Source organism: Diabrotica undecimpunctata, chromosome 5 (genome assembly GCF_040954645.1).
Source record: "Diabrotica undecimpunctata isolate CICGRU chromosome 5, icDiaUnde3, whole genome shotgun sequence".
NCBI classification, from domain to species: domain Eukaryota; kingdom Metazoa; phylum Arthropoda; class Insecta; order Coleoptera; family Chrysomelidae; genus Diabrotica; species Diabrotica undecimpunctata.
The window spans coordinates 72,285,090-72,304,844 of NC_092807.1; the positions used below are offsets into that span (position 1 = coordinate 72,285,090).

The following is a 19,755-nucleotide window of genomic DNA, read 5'->3' on the forward strand; positions in this document are numbered from 1 at the left end:
ATTAGCCAGACAGTATGCTGTCTTAGCCATGCGCCTAAGACAGCATACTTTTGATTTAATTCATAGAAAAGGGAAATCAAATTTAGTCCCTGATCCTTTATCTCGACCTCACACCAAGGATCCAGCCTAAAATATCAAAGAGATATGTTATTAAGATGTAGATAGAATATACTCTTGGTTTGATAATTTGAGATCAAAGAAACACCGATCCTCCCTTGATTTTCCACAGTGGAAAGTGGAGAATGATTTTGTTTATAAGTTATTCCTACCACCAATTCTTTTAAGACTAATGATGCAGGATCGAAAATTCTTGTGCCTAAACCACAAAGGTTTAAAGTTATGCAATCTTGTCATGAACCACCTACGTGTGCTCACTTTGGATTTTATAAAACTTTTTCCCATATTCAGGAAAGATACTATTGTATACTATACAAATTATGCTTCATTAGGTAAAATGGGTAAGCAGAGAGAGGCCAAGTTTCCTTGACAGATAGTTGCTATAGATCTAATAGGTCCCTATGTTTGTTCAAAGAAAGGTTATACGTGGTTATTAGTAGTTTCTGATTGGTTTGGTAAATATACGTTAGTCCATCCTTTGAGGAAGGCCACGGCTACGAATATAGTTGAGTTTTTAGAAAATGATGTTTTCCTCATGTTTGGTGTTCCCCAATATATGATTTGTGATAATGCCTTAAATCTGAACAATTCTCTCTTAATTTAGCTCTGTCATAGGAGTAATGTTCAAAAAGTATGGTTTAGCCCAGTATATACATCACAGTGTAATTTTGTAGAGAGGAACAATAGAACCATTGGTACAGCAATACGGACATATGTGAAAGACCACGTAGATTGGGACAAGAATTTAGAAAAGATCAGACAAGCTATTAACACAGCAAAGCATGAAGTAACTGGATATACTCCAGCTTTCCTTAATTATGGCCGTCTTGTTCCCTTAAGTGGAAACTACTATGATGTTGATTACAAGGATCAACAAAATTAAGATCTTGAGATAATTCCAGGGTGACCGTAACATGGATGCTTCAGAAGTTAAAGGATTAGATAAAGTTTTTGAAAAGGTTAAGGCTAATCTTCGAAAAGGATATGAACGTAACACTAGAAGTTACAACTTACGTAGAAGAGAAGTCAAATTTCAAGTGGGTGATAGAGTTTGGAAAAAAAATAAAGTTTTGTCTTGTGCTGTCAACAAGTTTATGTCCAAACTAGCACCAAAGTATATTAAAGCATTCATCAAGGAAAAATTGTCACCAGTGGTTTATCGTTTGTCAGATTTCAAAGGTTCAGTCTTGGTAAGTGGCATGTTAAAGATTTAAAGCCTTTTGAGTAAGATGAGGACAATATGTCATTCTCAAGTAATTAGTACATTCTATCCCATGTTCTAGAATGGAGACCAAGGACGACAAAAAGAAGCATGGGAAGACCTCAAAAAAGATGGGTAGATGACATAAGAACAGTGGCAGGCAAACAGTGGATTAGATTGGCGCAAGATAGAGAAAGATGGAAGCAATTGGGAGAGACCTACATTCAGGAGTGGATGGAAAATGGTTCACAAAGAAGAAGAAGAAGATCCCATGTTTATGTTTTCAAGTTTGTATGTTGATTTGATTTCAGTCCTTTTGGAATATAGTTTCACCTTTGATAATTTTGATATAGGTAACCTATTTTGGTTAGAGACACATGTGAGTCACATTTTGTCGTATGTAGGTATATAGATTTAAGGTCTATATCCTAATTTTTTTTTAGAACCGTTGCGGAATTCCCTGTCTCGCTAGGCGTATAGTGGAGATTAGCAGACGCCTAACTGCTGAGTGTAGAGAGCATTCTTTTGTTTTTGTGTACCGCATTCGGTTTAGGCAACGAGGTGACATGGCTATGCCTGTCCGACAAATCACTTGTGTTACTGTTGTGAATGTCAGCGAGGTTCACTACAGGGCATAAGGTTGGCTTCCCCTAAGGCATAGAAACTCGTGTCACCTACGTTTATAGTAGAGTCAAACGATCGATGGCACGCTAGCCCAATCTCTTGTAACTTAAATTAAATTAAAATTAAATTCTTTATTTTCTTTCTGACAAACATAGTTTGTATAGAATTAGTCATAAATATACATTGCTAAAAACTAAACACTAAACTAGACTAAACAAGACATGAACTGAATTTAAAAGCTAAATGAAATACGGCTAATATCTAAGATCTAAAAAATTCTTCGATTGTATAAAACACTTTTTCACATAAAAATTGCCTAAGATTCCTCTTAAATACATTTATTGAACTAGTGGACTTTACAACTGTAGGTAAATGATTAAACACCTGTAGCCCGTATACTCTGGACGATTTAAATTTAATGTTACCTTTTGAAAATGGTATATAAAGTTTATTACAATATCTAGTATTGAAATTATGCATATCACCACTCGTTTTAAACTGATGTAAGTTATTAAAAATAAAAACACATAATTCAAAAATGTATAGACACGCCAATGTTAAAATTTTATATTTTTTAAAATATTCTCTACAACTAGTTAGTCGGGAGACACCAGCGACACAACGCAATATTTTCTTTTGTATGATGAAAATACCATTTGCATAACCAGACATACCCCAAAAACATATTCCGTATCTTAGCCTGGACTCTGCGAGTGCATAATAAATCATAATTAGCTGATTTTCCGTCAGAACATATTTTAAATTTCTAATTAGATAGTTAATGGAACTCAACTTCGAAACAACCGCTCCACAATGCAACTTCCAATCCAAACTTTCGTCAATCGTTATTCCCAAAAACCTGCCTGACGACACGGTAGCTATTTGCATGTTGTTAAAAATAAGCTGAAGATTTTCCAAGTATTTTTGTTTATTGTGGAAATGTATAACTTGCGTTTTTTCTGCATTAAGATGCAACGAGTTATCGCAAAACCAAGAACATAAAGATGAAAGAAAATCATTACATTGATGTTGTAGGATTACGTTGGATTTGTTAGATAGAATAATGGACGTATCATCCGCATATATAGTGAAATTTACCGCTCTGTTCACTTGTACGATGTCGTTAATGTAGACTACAAAGAGAATTGGTCCTATTATAGATCCTTGGGGAACACCCATGTTTGTAGTAACAAGACTAGATCTACAACTGGTCACACAATCCTCGATCCTCGTCTGCAGGCTCACATATTGTTGTCTATTGTTTAGAAATGACATAATCCACTGTAAAGAGTTTCCTGTAATACCTATCTGTTTTAGTTTTTTAAATAATATTTCATGATTGACACAGTCAAATGCCCTACTAAGATCACAAAATATTCCAATAGGACATTCGCCTGCATCAATCAAACTGGTTAAATGGGCATAAAATGCATGGACTGCCGTATTAGTAGATTTATTTTCTTGAAATCCATGTTGATTTATAGTTATGATATTATTGTTTTTTAGATAACCATTTAATCTCTTTAAATATCCATACTCAAATACCTTTGAAAATATACTGGGAATTGTTATAGGCCTATAATTGCTGACCAGTTTTGGATCTCCTTTTTTAAAAATGGGAACTACTTTGCCTGTCTTTAAGTAATTAGGAAAATCCCCATTGCAAAAAGACAAATTGGTGAGATAAGTTAAAGGATTGATTATAAAAGGTAAAACTTTTTTCACCAAAAATGCAGGTATCTCGTCAAAACCACTAGAGGATTTGTTTTTAAGTTTACTTTGCAAGAGTTCGATCAGTTCCTGCCCAGTAAATGGGTACAATTGAAAGAAATTTTCATGATCTATAATAACTGACTGACTGTGTGTGTCTACTGTATTACCTGGAATTTTCGACACGATATCAATGGGTGCATTTTTAAAAAATGTGTTAAAAGTGCATGCTACCTCTTGAGGATCTGTTATCATATTATTGTCATCATACATTAAAAAAGTATTAGCATTGTTATTAGCACTTTTTGAAAAATCATTGACAATCTTCCACGTGATTTTATTGGGATTATCAGACGAAGTAATGATTTTCTGGTAATAATCTTTTCTTGTTTTGGTCAAAAGTTTTCTATGTTTTTTCCTTTATTGTTAATAAAAATCTCTAAGAATTGGTACTGCCCTTGATAAAGCGTGTAAATTTCTTAATTCAAAATTAGACTTTCGAACTTCACTATTAATCCATTTATTTTTAGTTGTTTTGATTTTTGTCCTTGTTAATGGAAAGCTATTATTAAAATGATACAAAAAGATATTTATAAAAGCTTGAAATGCTAGATTAGTGTCTAAAATTCCATAAACACTATTCCAGTTTTCGTTAATGAGGTTAACGATAAAGTGATTTATCGATTCCTCACCAAATTGTCTTTTTTGTATAAAGTATGACAATTCCGTTTCAAAGTCAAGTTCCACTAAAACCGTTCTGTGATCTGATACAGTGTTATCAAGTACACATGACAAACCGGAGTTCGAGAAATTTACAAATACATTATCTAACGTTGTAACGCTGGTATCCGTGACCCTAGTTGGCCAATTGAGAAGATTAAAATTAATATTAAAATTCAGTAAAACATTGAGTAGATTAACATGGTCGTTAGTCATATGTCTGGTATCTACATTAAAATCACCACATATTACAAAACGTATATTTGGTTTATATAAATAATTTAAAATACCTTCGAGGTTATTCAAAAAAAATACTTAAATCACCAGATGGTGATCTGTAACAATTTAATATAACAAATGAGTTATTTTTCTTGTCTTTGAAAAAAGTAATACAAAATTCAGAATGTTTATCAACACAATATTGCTTTATCCTAGAGTTGAGTTTGTTATTAAAATTAAGACCTTTTCGAACCCAAATTCCTACGCCTCCTCCTCTTATTGAGTTACCTCGCAAATAACAACTTGCTAGGATAAAACCTTCAATGTTGACGTTTCCAATAGAATCATTTGATTCCCATAATTCCGTTAAACAGATAATATTTATGCTCTTATGAGAAGTAAGTTCTAAAATAACATCACAAATTTTATCACTATTTATGCTTTGAATATTTAACAGCATTAAATTTGGATTAAAACTTACCCCTGATTTTGAGGTTGCTCCCGTAGGTATAAAAAACTATTTACACAAGCGTTCTTAGGCCATACTGCAGGATCTATTGAAGTGTTCTTGATGTACCCGTACTTTGAAGGATGCATATAATTCAGGATGACGGGAATCCATCCCCTCACAAATGACTTCTGGAAAATGAGGCTTTAGATGCTGTACAATAGAAGCCTCTGTTGCAGTTGGTTCTATTCTGTATACGTGGAGATCCACGAATTTGGGAGTACCTTTTATCGTGGTATTTGTACTTGTGCCTACAGTAGCTTGTCTCTGTCGTCTGCTTCTATGACGAACTTCTTCCCATCTGCCATTGTCTGAAGAGCTGCCTTCTCCTAGAGAAACTATTGACGTCATATTTTTTTCTTGTTTCGTGATAAGATCATTTTTCTTATTGGACGGTTGAGGCATCGATGTAGAGACGGTAGTTGACTTATATTTAGCTTCTTTTTTTTTCTGTAACGTTTCATGATTGTTTTCAATTTCACGATTGTCTTCTTTCCCCGTAGATTTGCAGACATTAGTATTATGAGGTTTAACTGTTTTGTCTGAAGATTTGGCAACGTTCGAACTAGAAGGTGCATTTGAAGTAATATTTTTCGATTTTAACAAATATATTATTTCATCCTGACGTTGGTTACCTTTAGTAAGTTCACTGTTTAAAGCTTTCAAGTATTGACTTTCAATATTAGCACATTTTAGATCACATGTTAGCTTATTGATTTCTAACCTCAACTCGAGATTATCACTGTTGATCACACCATTTTCAGCGGACTTATCAGTCTCCCTGTATTCCACCAGTTGTTTAATACTTTCACTCACTTTTAACGAGTCTGGCACCTTTTTAGATATTAAAATTTCTATTAACTCGGACTTTTTTAGACGATCTAGTTCCTTATAAACACTCTCGTCAAACGCCATGTTGCCAAGAATTATTTCTTGTATGTTGTTTTTGTTGTTTAATCCCTAACTAGCCATCATCTAAAATATATTATTAAGAAGTCTCAACTCATTTAAGAGGTTATTTTTTTGATTTTGTTTTTGTTGTTTTGTCTCTATCAAAAACTGGATAAAAGTATCCGAGTTTTTTCTTTTAAGAAGAGGCAATTATAGCATAATAATTTTCTTTAAAATGCAAGTATAAAAAATAAAAATTTTGTAGTACACTCCTGAGCTATATATAAATTTTGGTGTCTTTGTTAACATTTAAATCCCCCAAAGAAAAAATCGGGTTACGAAGTTAAAATGATCAATATAATACGTGTTTATTTCTACGATTTTAAAAACTGGAAGTGATTCAAGGTTATTTTACGACATGCGCGGGGAAAAGGGCGGCATAGGTAGCCGGCCGGTATTAGACCGAAGTCGAGAGAAATTCAGGTCAGGTTGAGAATGGTAACGGAACTATGCAGACGTGTTTTAGTTGAGTCGGTCAAAAATCGACAAATTTGTGAGAAAACGTGATTATACTCAAAGTAATGTGTCTGCTAAAGTAAAAGTAATCACTGTTTTTTGTTGTATGCCGTAGCTGGTCTGAGATATTTTTTAAACGGCGTGTATAACAAATTTGAAATATAGCCACGTTGTTCCAGTTTTCTGTTTTTTAAGAAGCCCACTAGTCCCAAGCAGCTGTTTTAGGATACTTTGTTCAATTTGGAGATGCAGTTTTTTGTGTGGTAGAGAGAATATAGTATAAATCCAGTTTCCAGAAAAAGTATAAATCCAGAAGTTTCAGTGCGTTACAGTGAAATCCAGGTAACTTTTTTTGTGTTTAATTTTAAAGTAAAAATTGACAGTTTAAAATAATATTCGCTTTTATACAATTAAAATTTTGATAATTAATAATGTAAATCTTGGGGCGTGGTCTTACTGTCATTTTATTTGTTTTGTTTTTAAATTTTTCGTTGACACATGATAGCTTAATTTTATTTTTTTTACACTAGTTTGTTTTCTTTTTGAAAAAGGTTAACCTCGTTACATAGTTTATTTAAAAAGATAATTTTTATTTGTAGTCATTTACTTCTGCCACAGTTTATAGCCCAGTAACGTTTGTTAGTTTTGTAGCAACAGCATTTGTAAACGAATAGGACATATGTAAGTTTTTTCTTCTTTATTATTTTGATATAAATCTTTGTAACTAATTATATCGTAAGTGTTTTTGTATTATCTGATTTTGTAATTGTGTGTGCTAAGACAACAATAAATGTTTAATTTATTTCCCTAAATCATTTTTGAAAAGTTTAATTCTAAATTTAAGTGTAAATTTATTTTAGAAAAGTCTCGTAACCCCTTTTGTGTTTCTTTTTTAAGAAGGAAGAGCCTTTTCCCTTAATCCAGCAAGACAAGGATTCTTCGAAGCAGCATCCAGCGAAGCAGCTTGTTGTTTTATTTGTCCATTTGTTCCAGTAGATTTATGTAAGTACCCTTTTGTTTCATTTTTGTAGTTGCCCCAATCCAATTTCCCTGTTTCATTCGCTTATCCACGACCCCAGCTCCCCAAATAAATCCTGAGTGCCGTTCGCACAAGTTTCGTTTATTTTACTTGCCCTATCTCCGCCCCAGTAATTTCTTTCCCAATTTTCAACCCTCATAGTAATACTCTATTTGTTGGCAAAATATTTATTTACAATATACAGTGCATTTCGTATGTTTTATAAACATGATCAGATAAAATTGTTGCCTGATGGCTACTGAAGAACCGTCTATGACCAGCATATATTCTTACAGAGACCAATGTTCATTATCCACTTTAAAACAATAAATTACTTGCTCGTCGTAGATAAACTATAGTATGCAAATATTTACGCTTTCCTTTCACCTTTCATTTAACGTCTCTTACGTCAAAATCGGATAAATAACAACAAAGATATAATGTAATGGTCTTTTGGCACGTTAGTTGATTTGAACATAATTTATGGGTGGTAAACATTCGTTGGTTAGTCTTCGTCATAATTAGATTATATCTGAATATCATTGTAAAATGGTAATTGTTGTAGATAAAATATAGTTCTGAAGCTATTTCCTTGTGGCATTTTAAAGTTATTTATTACTATTTAAATGGGAATAAGCCACAATTAAAGGTTAAAGTACGTTTATTAACGTTTCAATTTCCACTTCGGAAATCGTTCTCAAAATACAAACATTTACTAATATATATATATATATATATATATATATATATATATATATATATATATATATATATATATAGAAAAGAAATTTAATCTTTGCAGATTAGTTAAATAGTAAACTCTTAAATATTGGGGAAATCTGCAAGAAATACTCTAATGTGTATCAATTGTTTCGCCGAACGTTTTCGCCAAAGAGAATTAATCATTTCAATTAATCAAATCAATTAATTTTTCAAAGAATTACCTCCTTTTAAATGTAGTTGCATTGGGTTTTTCGATTAACCTTGGGTAAGCCTTTACGTGTCAAGTTCGAAGCTACCATACATTTCAATTCTTATAAAAAAAAACTTTTTTTGCACATAGTAACAAAAAAACACCACTATGTTACTAGCAAAGTTTTTTAATATTCCAACTCTACAATTCTAAGTTACGGTAAGATCAATAATGTTTTAATAGATAATATATGGTAGCTAATTATAATTTATTCTCTTTCAGCCCTGAAGAAGCCAAATTAATTCTCTTTGGCGAAAACGTTCGGCGAAACAATTGATACACATTAGAGTATTTCTTGCAGATTTCCCCAATATTTAAGAGTTTACTATATATATATATATATATATATATATATATATATATATATATATATATATATATATATATATATAATATTTAACACATTCGCGACCAACCGTCACATATGTGTGACACCGAACTTACGTGATGAAATGTAAAATTATTTTACCACGGTTTATCACAGTGGGTCTAAATTTGGCCACAGTCCACCTAAACAATCCTTCTTTCACACGCTATGGCTGGGTTGTGATTTGGACGTTTAAAAAAAGAAGAAATAACCTGTAAATTTATGGAACGTAAATTTATAGAATGTAAACGTCGAATACGAAAAGTATCGTAATTGTGTATAATTTAGAAAGGAAATATAAAAATGTAACTTATTTATACACCGTGTAATAACTTATTATTTATTTTAGACGTATTAACAATGTCAAAACGACATCTATGTACACGAGACCTTCAATTAGAGGCCGAGATGGCTAGTAGGGAAGTTAGTGAGTACAGAAATGCCGAAAATATTGAATATGAATTCGAGGAGGACCATAATGATGAAATGTTTTATTCTAGTGGAAGTGAATATTCTCCTTCTCATTCTGGAAGAGAGACTGAGGATACTAGCAATTATGGGGGAGAGTCGAGCAATGACGGCGGTGAGTTGAATAATGATGAGGGCGAAGCGAATGATGCAAATGAAAATGTGGTACAAGAACATGATGAGGCGGACTGGCTTGATGTAGAGAAAAATATTGAGATACATCAGTTTACTGAACAAGAAAATATAAAAGTAGAAATTCCTGTTGATGCAACACCTATACAATATTTTTCATTACTATTTGATGAAGAGCTTTTGATAAAAATCGTTGAGTGGACAAATCACAGAGCTGCTTCACGCAAAGAAAACCCTTCTTCTTCTTCTTCTTCTTCTTCTTCTTCTAATGGCGCTACAACCCTTTGTGAGTCTTGGCCTGCTTAACAATGTTCTTCCATTCTGCCCTGTCGGATACTTTCCTTCGCCACTGCCTGATGTTCATAGTTTTAAGATCCCTCTCTACGTCGTCTATCCATCTTTTACGGGGCCTTCCTCTTGTTCTGTTTCCTTGGGGCTTCCATCTCTGGACTACTTTTACAGCTCGATTATCTGGCATTCTTTCTAGGTGACCAAGCCAGTTTAGCCTTTGTGACTTTACAAATCTGACAATATCTGCGCTCTGCATTAGTTTATCAAGCTCGTGGTTCATTTTAATTCTCCACGAACTATCGCTGCATTGGGTTGATCCAAATATCTTCCTTAGTATGTTGCGCTCAAATATTCTCAGTTGATTTTCATCAGTGGTTGAAAGGGTCCACGCCTCACATCCATAAGTGACCACTGGTCTAATTACTGTTTTGTAGATTCTCAGCTTAGACTCACGATTCAGTAACTTACTTTTCATTAAGTCTCTGTATGCATAAAAGCACTTATTACCGCTAAGAATCCGTGCTTGTATTTCTTGACTGATGTTGTTGTTGTCATTTATTATTGAGCCTAGGTAATATAGTAGTATAGTCAGAAAACCCTACTTTAAAAAAATATTCCTTTTTAAGACGCTGGATGGATATAAATATTGACGACTTAAAAAAATTTTTGGGTCTCTGCATATTAATGGGAAACATTAAACTCCCCTCCTTACGTTTATACTGGAGCACAGATCCACTATATCACTTTTCAATATTTGGAAAAACTATGCCCAGATCAAAGTTTGAAGCTATTCTTCAAAATATTTGTTTTTACAAGCCGGAAGACGTAGAAGTTCAAGATCGACTTTACAAAATTAAAAACGTTACGAGTCATATTATAAATAATATCTCTAAAGTTTACTATCCAGGAGAGAACTTAAGTCTTGAAGAAGCCCTCTTACTCTGGAGAGGGCGGTTAATATTCCGACAGTATATGCCAAAAAAAACTAGTAAATATGGAATAAAAATTTATGAGATTACTAGCTCTGATGGATTTTTACTAAATTTCCTAATCTACAGCGGCAAAGGGACAGTAGTAAATGAAAATGGGCATGCGTTTAAAGTAGTTTACAGACTTGTTACTGAATACTTAGAGAAGGGACACACTATCTACATGGACAATTATTACAACAGTTATGAGCTTGCCAAGTTTTTACATGAAAAGAAGACCTACGTTTGTGGAACATTAAGAAAAAATAGAAAAAGTAACCCAAAGAGTGTTATTACAAAAAAATTAAAGAAAGGAAAAGTCATATGGCAAAGAAGAGGTCCAATCATAGTATTAAAATGGAAAGATAAGAGAAATGTAATATTGATTTCATCCAATCATGGTTCCGAAATGGTTGAAGTTGAAAATCGTAGAGGCCAGAAAAAGTTGAAGCCAGTAATAATTCGTGACTACAATTCCTTTATGTCGGGAATTGACAGAATTGACCAGATGACTTTATATTATGACACACCACGAAAAACTCTGAGATGGTACATGAAAGTTTTCTTTCACTTACTAGATATTTGCATGCGGAATGGCAACTGGTTGTTGAATAAAAATAGGAACACGTCAAAGAAAACAAGAATGTCGTACCTTTAGTTTAGAGAGGAAGTGATCAAACATTTACTGGGACAAACAGAACGGCCAAGCAGAAAAAAAGTTGTTGCGGCACACAACTTGAAAAAAGAAAATAAGCGGAAAAGATGTCAACAGTGCAGTGCAACCAAGAAAAGGGCTGTCACCTGGTACACATGCCAGGAATGTAAGGGGAGTGATGGGCAACCCATTGAGTAATGTGTTACACCCTGTTTTGCTGAGTGGCAAAGAAAAGACAATTAAACTTATACAATATGTTTTATTTTTTATTGGAAGTAATTTTTAGTTTTGTTAATATTGAATAAATAAATGATTTTTTATAAGTAGTAGCTAAAAATGTTTATGTCACATATTTGTGACACTTGGGTTATGTTCAAATTTTTATTACTATAGACCAGTGTCACATATGTGACACTGGACATTATCCAAAACATTTTTTTTTTTATAATCCTTGTTCAATTATAATACTCCTCCCCAAAAATGGTGGATTTGGCATGTTTCTTTCATGTTTAACCAAAATCAGTTTGACTGGACAGACCTAAAAATAGGTTGGTAGCGAATATGTTAAAAATAATGTTGAGTGTCGTAGCTTTACACAAATAATCTCAACGACTAGTAAGTTGTAATGACAATTTGAGATATGTTGTAAATATTTACACTTTATTCTAATTACAGTGTCTTGAAGAAGGAATAAAAGAATTCCGAAAGCTCGACCAAAAGTCAAAAGAGTGTTTCTATAACATCCCGGCCAAACCTACTGACTGAACCTGCGTTGTTTATATATATATATATATATATATATATATATATATATTAAGATGATATTAAACATAGGAGAAAGAAAAATAGTGTTTAAAAAAAATAATAATTTATAAGTTATATACTAGAGAATATTATAAAAATTATTTATATGAAGGGTATTCTTAAGGAATTAACATAATAATAAGTTTAAAAAGTGTTTAAGTTGCAATGTATTTGGTTATTTTCATAATTATAATATTATAAATATATTTAAGTGAGCCATGTGCATAGGCAACCAAATATGCTCTGAAAGTGACAGTTAAGTGATGGTTGCGAATGTAGAAGTAGGGTTATTTGTTAATTTAAGGTGTTTAGTTTACATATAGTTACTGATTTGAAATAGTATGGGGTGTTTAATTTACATATAAGTTTATATTCTGATCTGAAAAGCCTAAATGTCAATAAAATTCTCGATAGAAAAGTAAAGAATTCTCTAGAACACTAAGTTAACCCTGTTTGCGAGGAGAGACTATTCGAGAACATTCATATATGTAGGAAATAGAACAATTCGAATAGGATTTCTTGCCAGATGATTCTGGAACATTGAAAAAATATAAATACTCGGTGATTTGGATTCGGTCGGTCAGTCAGTCAGTATGAAGTCAGTATAAAGTCATTAAGTCAGTCAGAATTAGGAAGAAAGTATAAAGTATGCAATAATCAGTGATTTAGTACTAAAATTAGATAGTATTGGAAAGTATATTAGAAGAATATTGATTGGAGATTGGTAGAAATCAAATTATAATGGTTATATGGTCAATGGAGATTAGAAGAAATTAAAATTATAATAGTTATATTGGTATATTAAAAAGAAGAATAAATATAAATGCTATTAAGAAGAAAAATATTTTAAATTGGTTGAAGCTGATAATTGGAAGAAGTAATTTCACAAAAACAAGGATAACCGAGGCTGAGAACGAAGACATTGAGTGGTGAATAAAATCTTTATTTTGGAGAACAGTTTCATCTAGGCATTCAGTGACAGAAAGGTACAAAATTTTGTTAACATAATTTAATTAGTGTCATAAGAATTTCAATTTTAGGATAGTTTGTTTAAAATTTACATTGTCTATATAATTTAATTAGTTTCATAAGAATTTCAATTTAAAGATAGTTTATTTTAAATTTTACTTTGGTTATGTTAGATATATATGTGTGTTTCTTAATAGATACAATAAAGATAATTTTAAAAAGTGCTTACAAACTAATTCTTTGAGAACCGCGATAAAAACCCTATATATATATATATATATATATATATATATATATATATATATATATATATATATATATATATATATATATATATATATATAGATATATATATATATATATATATAAAATTTAATGTATTATTGTTCTTATTGAAATATTCTAATCTAAGACCGCCATTTCCCCATACCCTAACCGCCATTATCCGACATCATAGGGTAATACCGATCAATCAGCTTTTTTGATTATTATCATAAAAAAAAATAAATCATTAGCGCTTTACGAATCCAATTCAAATATAACATAGCCAAATAACCGACGAACACATTTCACTGGAAACCTTGATAAAATTTAACACATCAATCACAGTATTTTTCCCTTAAGTAACCGTCATTTCCCCGTTCTCCCTACTGGTATGCTCCTCAGAGCCCCTGTCATTCCGAGGTAAACAAGTCTTTGCACCTTGCTTAGTTTAAGGATGTTATTTTTTGCTGCACCTTTGGCCACCATACAACTAATGCATATGTACTTTTTGATGCTGTTTTACCACCAGCCTCGAGTCTAATACTATCTCAAGGTACTTGAGTTCACTTACCATATTTAAATTGTACCATTCAGGCTTAGACGACCTAATTCCTATAAATTCCCCCTAGTAAATATTATGAGGTTGGACCCATAGGGACTTACATTAAGCCCTAAATTGTCTATTTATTTTATAAGATGTTCGAAATGCTTTCGCATGCGATAAGAGAGACATTAATCAAAGTGTTCTCTAACATGAGAAGCATTCTTCTTCTTCTTCTACGGCACTACAGCCCAAAATGAGCCTTGGCCTCCTTTATTTTTTGCCTCCACCCTTGTCTGTCTGTGGCTGCTCTTCTCCATACACGGACTCCTAAAAGTGCTTGTGCGTCGCTGCTTACTGTGTCTTCCCAGCGCTTTCTTGGCTTTCCAACTGGTCTCTTTCCCTGCATTCTGGCGTTCAGTGCTCGTTTTGGTAGCCTGAGAAGCATTACCGAGGAAATATTGTTACCTTGGTGTACGATACATTTCGCAATTCTTATAATTATCAGAGCTGTATTGCACACATTTTTGTCTTTAAATGGCCCCACAAAAAAGTCCAATGAAGATTAATCTGGTGAACGTACAACCCATTAAGTAGTTCCTCTCCTTCCGGTGCATTACTAAAATGTTTCGTTTAAAAATTATCTCACAGTTTCAACAACACCTCGTATTTTTATTTTAGATGATGTTTTCGAGATTTAGATTACCATTACACATGCTTATATTCAGTTTATTTGATTTATTATCTGTGTGTGTTTTGTTTATGACCATAACCAAATTGGCTATTTATTTTATAAGATGTTTGAAATGCTTTCCCATGTGATAATAAATATATTACTCAAAGTGTTCTCTAACTTTAGGAGCATTACGGGAGAAATATTGTTACCGTCGTGTACGATGCATTTCGCAAGTCTTGTAATAATCCGGGCTGTATTGTCACATTTTTGTCTTTAAATGGCCCCATAAAAAGTCTAATGAAGGTTAATCTGGTGAACGTACAGCCAATTAAGTAGTTTTCTCTCCTTTCGATGCATTACTAAAATGTCTCGTTTAAAAATTATCTCACGGTCTTAATTACACCTCGTATTTTTATTTTGGATGGTCTTTTCGAGATTTAGTTTAGCATTGTATATGCTTATTATTCAGTTTATTTGATTTATTATCTATGTGTGTTTTGTGTATGACTATAACCAAATTGGCTATTAATTTTATAAGATGTTCGAAATGCTTTACGATGGATATAAGAGACATTACTCAAAGTATTCTCTAACATTAGGAGCATTACGGGAGTAAAATTGTTACCACACAAAAAATGGCCACACAAAAAATGTCCAATTACGTGCTCTGCTGAACGTACAGCCTATTCAGTAGTTCCTGTTCTTCGGATACATTACTAAAATATCTCGTTTAATAATTATCTCACAGGTACAGCGAAATACAATACGGAGAAACCCCTTTTTGTTAAAACATTAAATTTTCTTTACGTTAACAGTTGTATCAATTTTGGATATTAAAGCGGAATTTATAATATTTTTCAGATACAAATCCAGATAAATTCCGCCATTTAAAGGCCCAACAATTTGATCTTTGAAATTACCTGCCAATTGAAAACATAAGTAGGATTACCAGTCAGAATGGCATTTGAAACGTTAGACAATTTTCTTCCTCTTAAGGTAGGTTTCATTGTAATGCGGCCCAAAATAGCTATCTCAACTGCTTTATTTATTACTAGATTTTTGATTTTTTAATGTTGACTTTTTTGTTTGCCCCAGATACAATTTCTTAAAATTTTCTCACTAGTTTGCCGACATAAGTATGGGGCATGTGGCCATAGCGATGTAGTTCATTACCTACATTTGCAGCAGATTAAATGTCGCAATTTTAGTGATTGGCAATAAGATTTAAAAATGTTGCTAGAAGTTATTATATAATGTAAATAGGGAACGATTTTGCAAATTATGTTGTTGGAAACATAATTGGCGTATTATCTAACATTCATATTTCCAAAGTAGAAACCTAAACGTCAAAATAAACGTATTTTCAATTAAAATTAAGCAATAATAGATCATTCAATAGTGAACGTCATTCAGTTGTTTGGTTTTTATCAACACAAATGTGGCATATAAGATTATTTCTGGTATTGTGTATAGTATGTGTAGAGTATGTGGGGAATAATGCTATTTTTAATTTTATGATGTGTTTTCTTTAATATAATTTTAGTCAGTATTTCTAGATACTTCAGATCATACCTCTAGATAAAAAATAATGAATAAAAATTACTAAAAATCTAGGTTTAATTCTAGAAAAAAAGATATTATTGTTTTTCAAATGATTTTAATATTGATAACTATTGTACAGATCAAACAGCCCATTAATTTAATAAATCAGTTTTTTTTATATAAACTTCAAAACAAAAAACATATTTATCGATTAAAGAAATAATTTTCTTTCACAATTTTGATGATAATAAATTATCTTTTTAGATAACATTTCTAGATAGCGTTGTGAATTAGTATTTTATATTTTAGTTTTAGTTAATTTTACCAGTCTTACTTTTACGAAGTTTATTAAGGAAAAAATGAATAATTTTAAGACCGTTGTAAAGAGAGCAGAAACAGCAGAAAGCAGAGTTTTGCGGTCTGATGGAAAAAATAACATAGGAAATTCCAGAGTAACAAGTCCTAAAAGCTTGACAAGTGAAAATAGAAATGCAGGAATAAAGTAAGAATTGTAACTATCTAGTATCTTTTTTATTTAGATTGTGTAAAAATTAAAACTGTCGTTTTAAATAACACCTAATATACAGCATATTTCCTAAACGAAAAGCCTTTTTAAAAAAATCTAAAACACGCCGATTTTTAAGTTTAATGTTCTACATTTTGCAATAAAATTTCATTATACAAGGTAATACACATTAAGGTGATGACGTCATCGGCTCTTTTTTTAAATGTAACAACTGTATTTTAGGACATTTTTCGATCTATAACAATGAGCTGATTCCAAAAAAGTATAATACAGGGGGTCTAACGAATATAATTTGTAAGATATGCGCTTAGAAAATTAATTGTTATTGATTTCTAATATTAATAAATTCTAAATAAATTATAATAAATATTTTGAAAGTAATCCAGTAATTAATACATGACTTTATCTTAACTGTTTGAATTGTATTCCTTGTTGTATTTGACAGTAACCCAAACGTTGTACAAATTCTTGTAGAACCTTTTTTATGGTTTTTTGAGAAATATTGTTTATTTCTTTAAGAATTCTTGTTTTTAAGTCTTCAATATTTGCAGGTTTCGTTTTATAAACAACATTCTTCAAATTACCCTACATAAAATAATCCAAAGGATTGAGGTCTGGCGACCTCGCTGGCCATTCAATATGTCCACATCTTCCAATCCACCTGTTCGGAAAATTTTCGAACATCTACAGCATAATGCGGAGGCGCACCATCCTATTGAAACCATAAACTTTCATCAAAACCTTAAGAATTAATTTTACTGGGGAATAAATTAACTAAACTAGGTACTAAACTATGTAACTAAACTATGATTCCATTTCTTACAATGTCGGCCCATACGTTTATCTTTTGCAGGTATTGTGTATGATGTTCCCGCATCCAGTTGGGATTTTCTTTTGCCCAGTATCTACAATTCTGACGATTAACCTCGCCATTTAATGTGAATGTATCCTCATCAGAAAAAATAATATTTCGAATCAAAAGAGTATTTCGGTGGCAGTTATCCATAATTGTTTCGCAAAATTGTATTCTTTTTCTGGATCATCCTCGTTTAATTCTTGTATAAGTGTGCATCTAAAGGGGAGCCATTTTTGAAGTTTTATTACTTTGTGTATCATTGTTTTGCAAACATCGAGATTAAAACTAACATTACGAACAGAAGTGTGCACATCTTCTTCAAACGGAAGTGGAACATCTAATGGTGAATCATAATTTACAGAGGAACGTCGTAATTTGCGTGCATTTTCACCGTACCAGTTTCTCGAAATTTCTTTTCAATCTTACTTACCGTTGACTGCATTATGGGTCTTTCTGGATATTTATCATTAAATAAATTACACTTTCATCTGAGTTTGCGATTTGTCTCCATACCCAATCATCATTAAGTGTTTCAATTTTTTGCTATACACTCAAATTCATTTCTACATCACATTAATTCTAAGTAATATTACAGAACATGTACGAATTAATACAATTATTGTACTACTTAATTGTTATTGAACGTTACTAAAAATAATTACATATAATTTCACTAAAAACTAGTAGTAGGCTACTTTTTTGCAATTGATAATAAATAATTGATTTTCTAAGCGCAAATCTTTCAAATATATCCATTAGACCCCGAGCAGTATACTTTTTTGGAATCAGCTCATTTTATCGATCTAAAAATGTCATAAAATACAGGGTGTTGCATTTAAAAAAGAGCCTATGACTTCATCACCTTAATGTGTATCACCTTTTGTAATAAAATTTTGTTGTAGAATGTAGAACAATGTGTTTTAGATTTTTTTAAAAAGGCTTTTTATTTGGGAAATATCGAATGTATTCCATACTTTACAGACACACTGTATATAACTAATGTATATAACCGCTTTGACTTTTAAAGAAGATTTTTAATTTAATCCAGTTATTCTTACAATAAATTCAATTATAGATAATTGTCTCTAATATCTTTAGTTACTTAGCAAGTACTAAGTTATTAATTTATAGTAGCGAATTAAATTAGTGTTAAATCTGTGACTCTACGAATTAAATCTGCCTGAGATTTAGAGCACCCATCTAGATTAAAACGTTTTAATCTATGTACTAAGCTATTGTTGTGTAAATGGATTGCTACATCTTGTTATCACTGCTGTGGCTGAAGGCACTTAGAGGTCTTTTTTGATCCAGTCCATGTCAGAATTAGCCGCAGCTAACCTCCACGCATTTTACTAAAGAAAGTTCAACAATTCTGAAAGGAATCATTATTTTTATGATGTATGCCAGATTAATGTCAGAATTTCGACTAATTGTCCAGTTAAGCCCAAACTTCTCAACAAGTTGTTTTATTTTAACGAATATGTGCTTCTGCTAGGTAAGTCGTTTAACGAAATGGATACATAAGAATATTGTGTCGTTTGCTCTAATTGTTTACCATCGAATGTGATATTTGTATTCTTGTAATATCTTGCCAGTTATCAGATTCGACATTTTAGACATATACAGAGAACATTTCAGAAATTACAGAAATACACTTTTTGCTTACAAAATGATCAAACAAATAAACAGAACAGGTAAAGAAAGCACCCACTTAGAAACCGTTAACGGGTAACATTGAATGCAACACTATGAGAATCTGGGACCACATAAAAATGCAAGAAATGATGGAGGCAATCATAACATCAAAAAATATAAAAGCAACTAGAACATACCAAGTACCTTTCTTCACATAAAATGCTACATCTTATAAATCAATGTTGGTTAGAATCTAAAATACCGTGAAACTTTCAAAATGATATATATATATATATATATATATATATATATATATATATATATATATATATATATATATATATATATATATATATATATATATATATATATATAAAGAAGTACTTGTGACTCGTTTGGAACAAATATAATATAACTGTTTTGGATGGGTTGGAGTCAATAAAAGGGCTATTGGTTAACTATTTTTTTTAATCTCGAGCTTTCAATTGTGTTTACAATTATTATCAAGAGCTAAAAAAGACAAAATATCTTACAAGGTTGAACTAGAAAGAAAAAACAATTTTT

The 19,755-nt window shown here is 31.7% G+C and overlaps 1 protein-coding gene across 1 annotated transcript in view; it reads left to right on the plus strand.

Moving 5' to 3' along the window:
* The first annotated feature begins 7,409 nt into the window (after nucleotides 1-7,409).
* LOC140441384 (uncharacterized) overlaps nucleotides 7,410-19,755 on the plus strand; it is a 594,575-nt gene continuing 582,229 nt past the window's right edge. Inside the window, exons 1-2 of the mRNA XM_072532093.1 lie at nucleotides 7,410-7,508; nucleotides 16,484-16,676. Of these exons, the coding sequence (XP_072388194.1) occupies nucleotides 16,534-16,676 (143 nt within the window). The 5' untranslated portion in view covers nucleotides 7,410-7,508; nucleotides 16,484-16,533. The remainder of the gene's footprint in view (nucleotides 7,509-16,483; nucleotides 16,677-19,755) is intronic.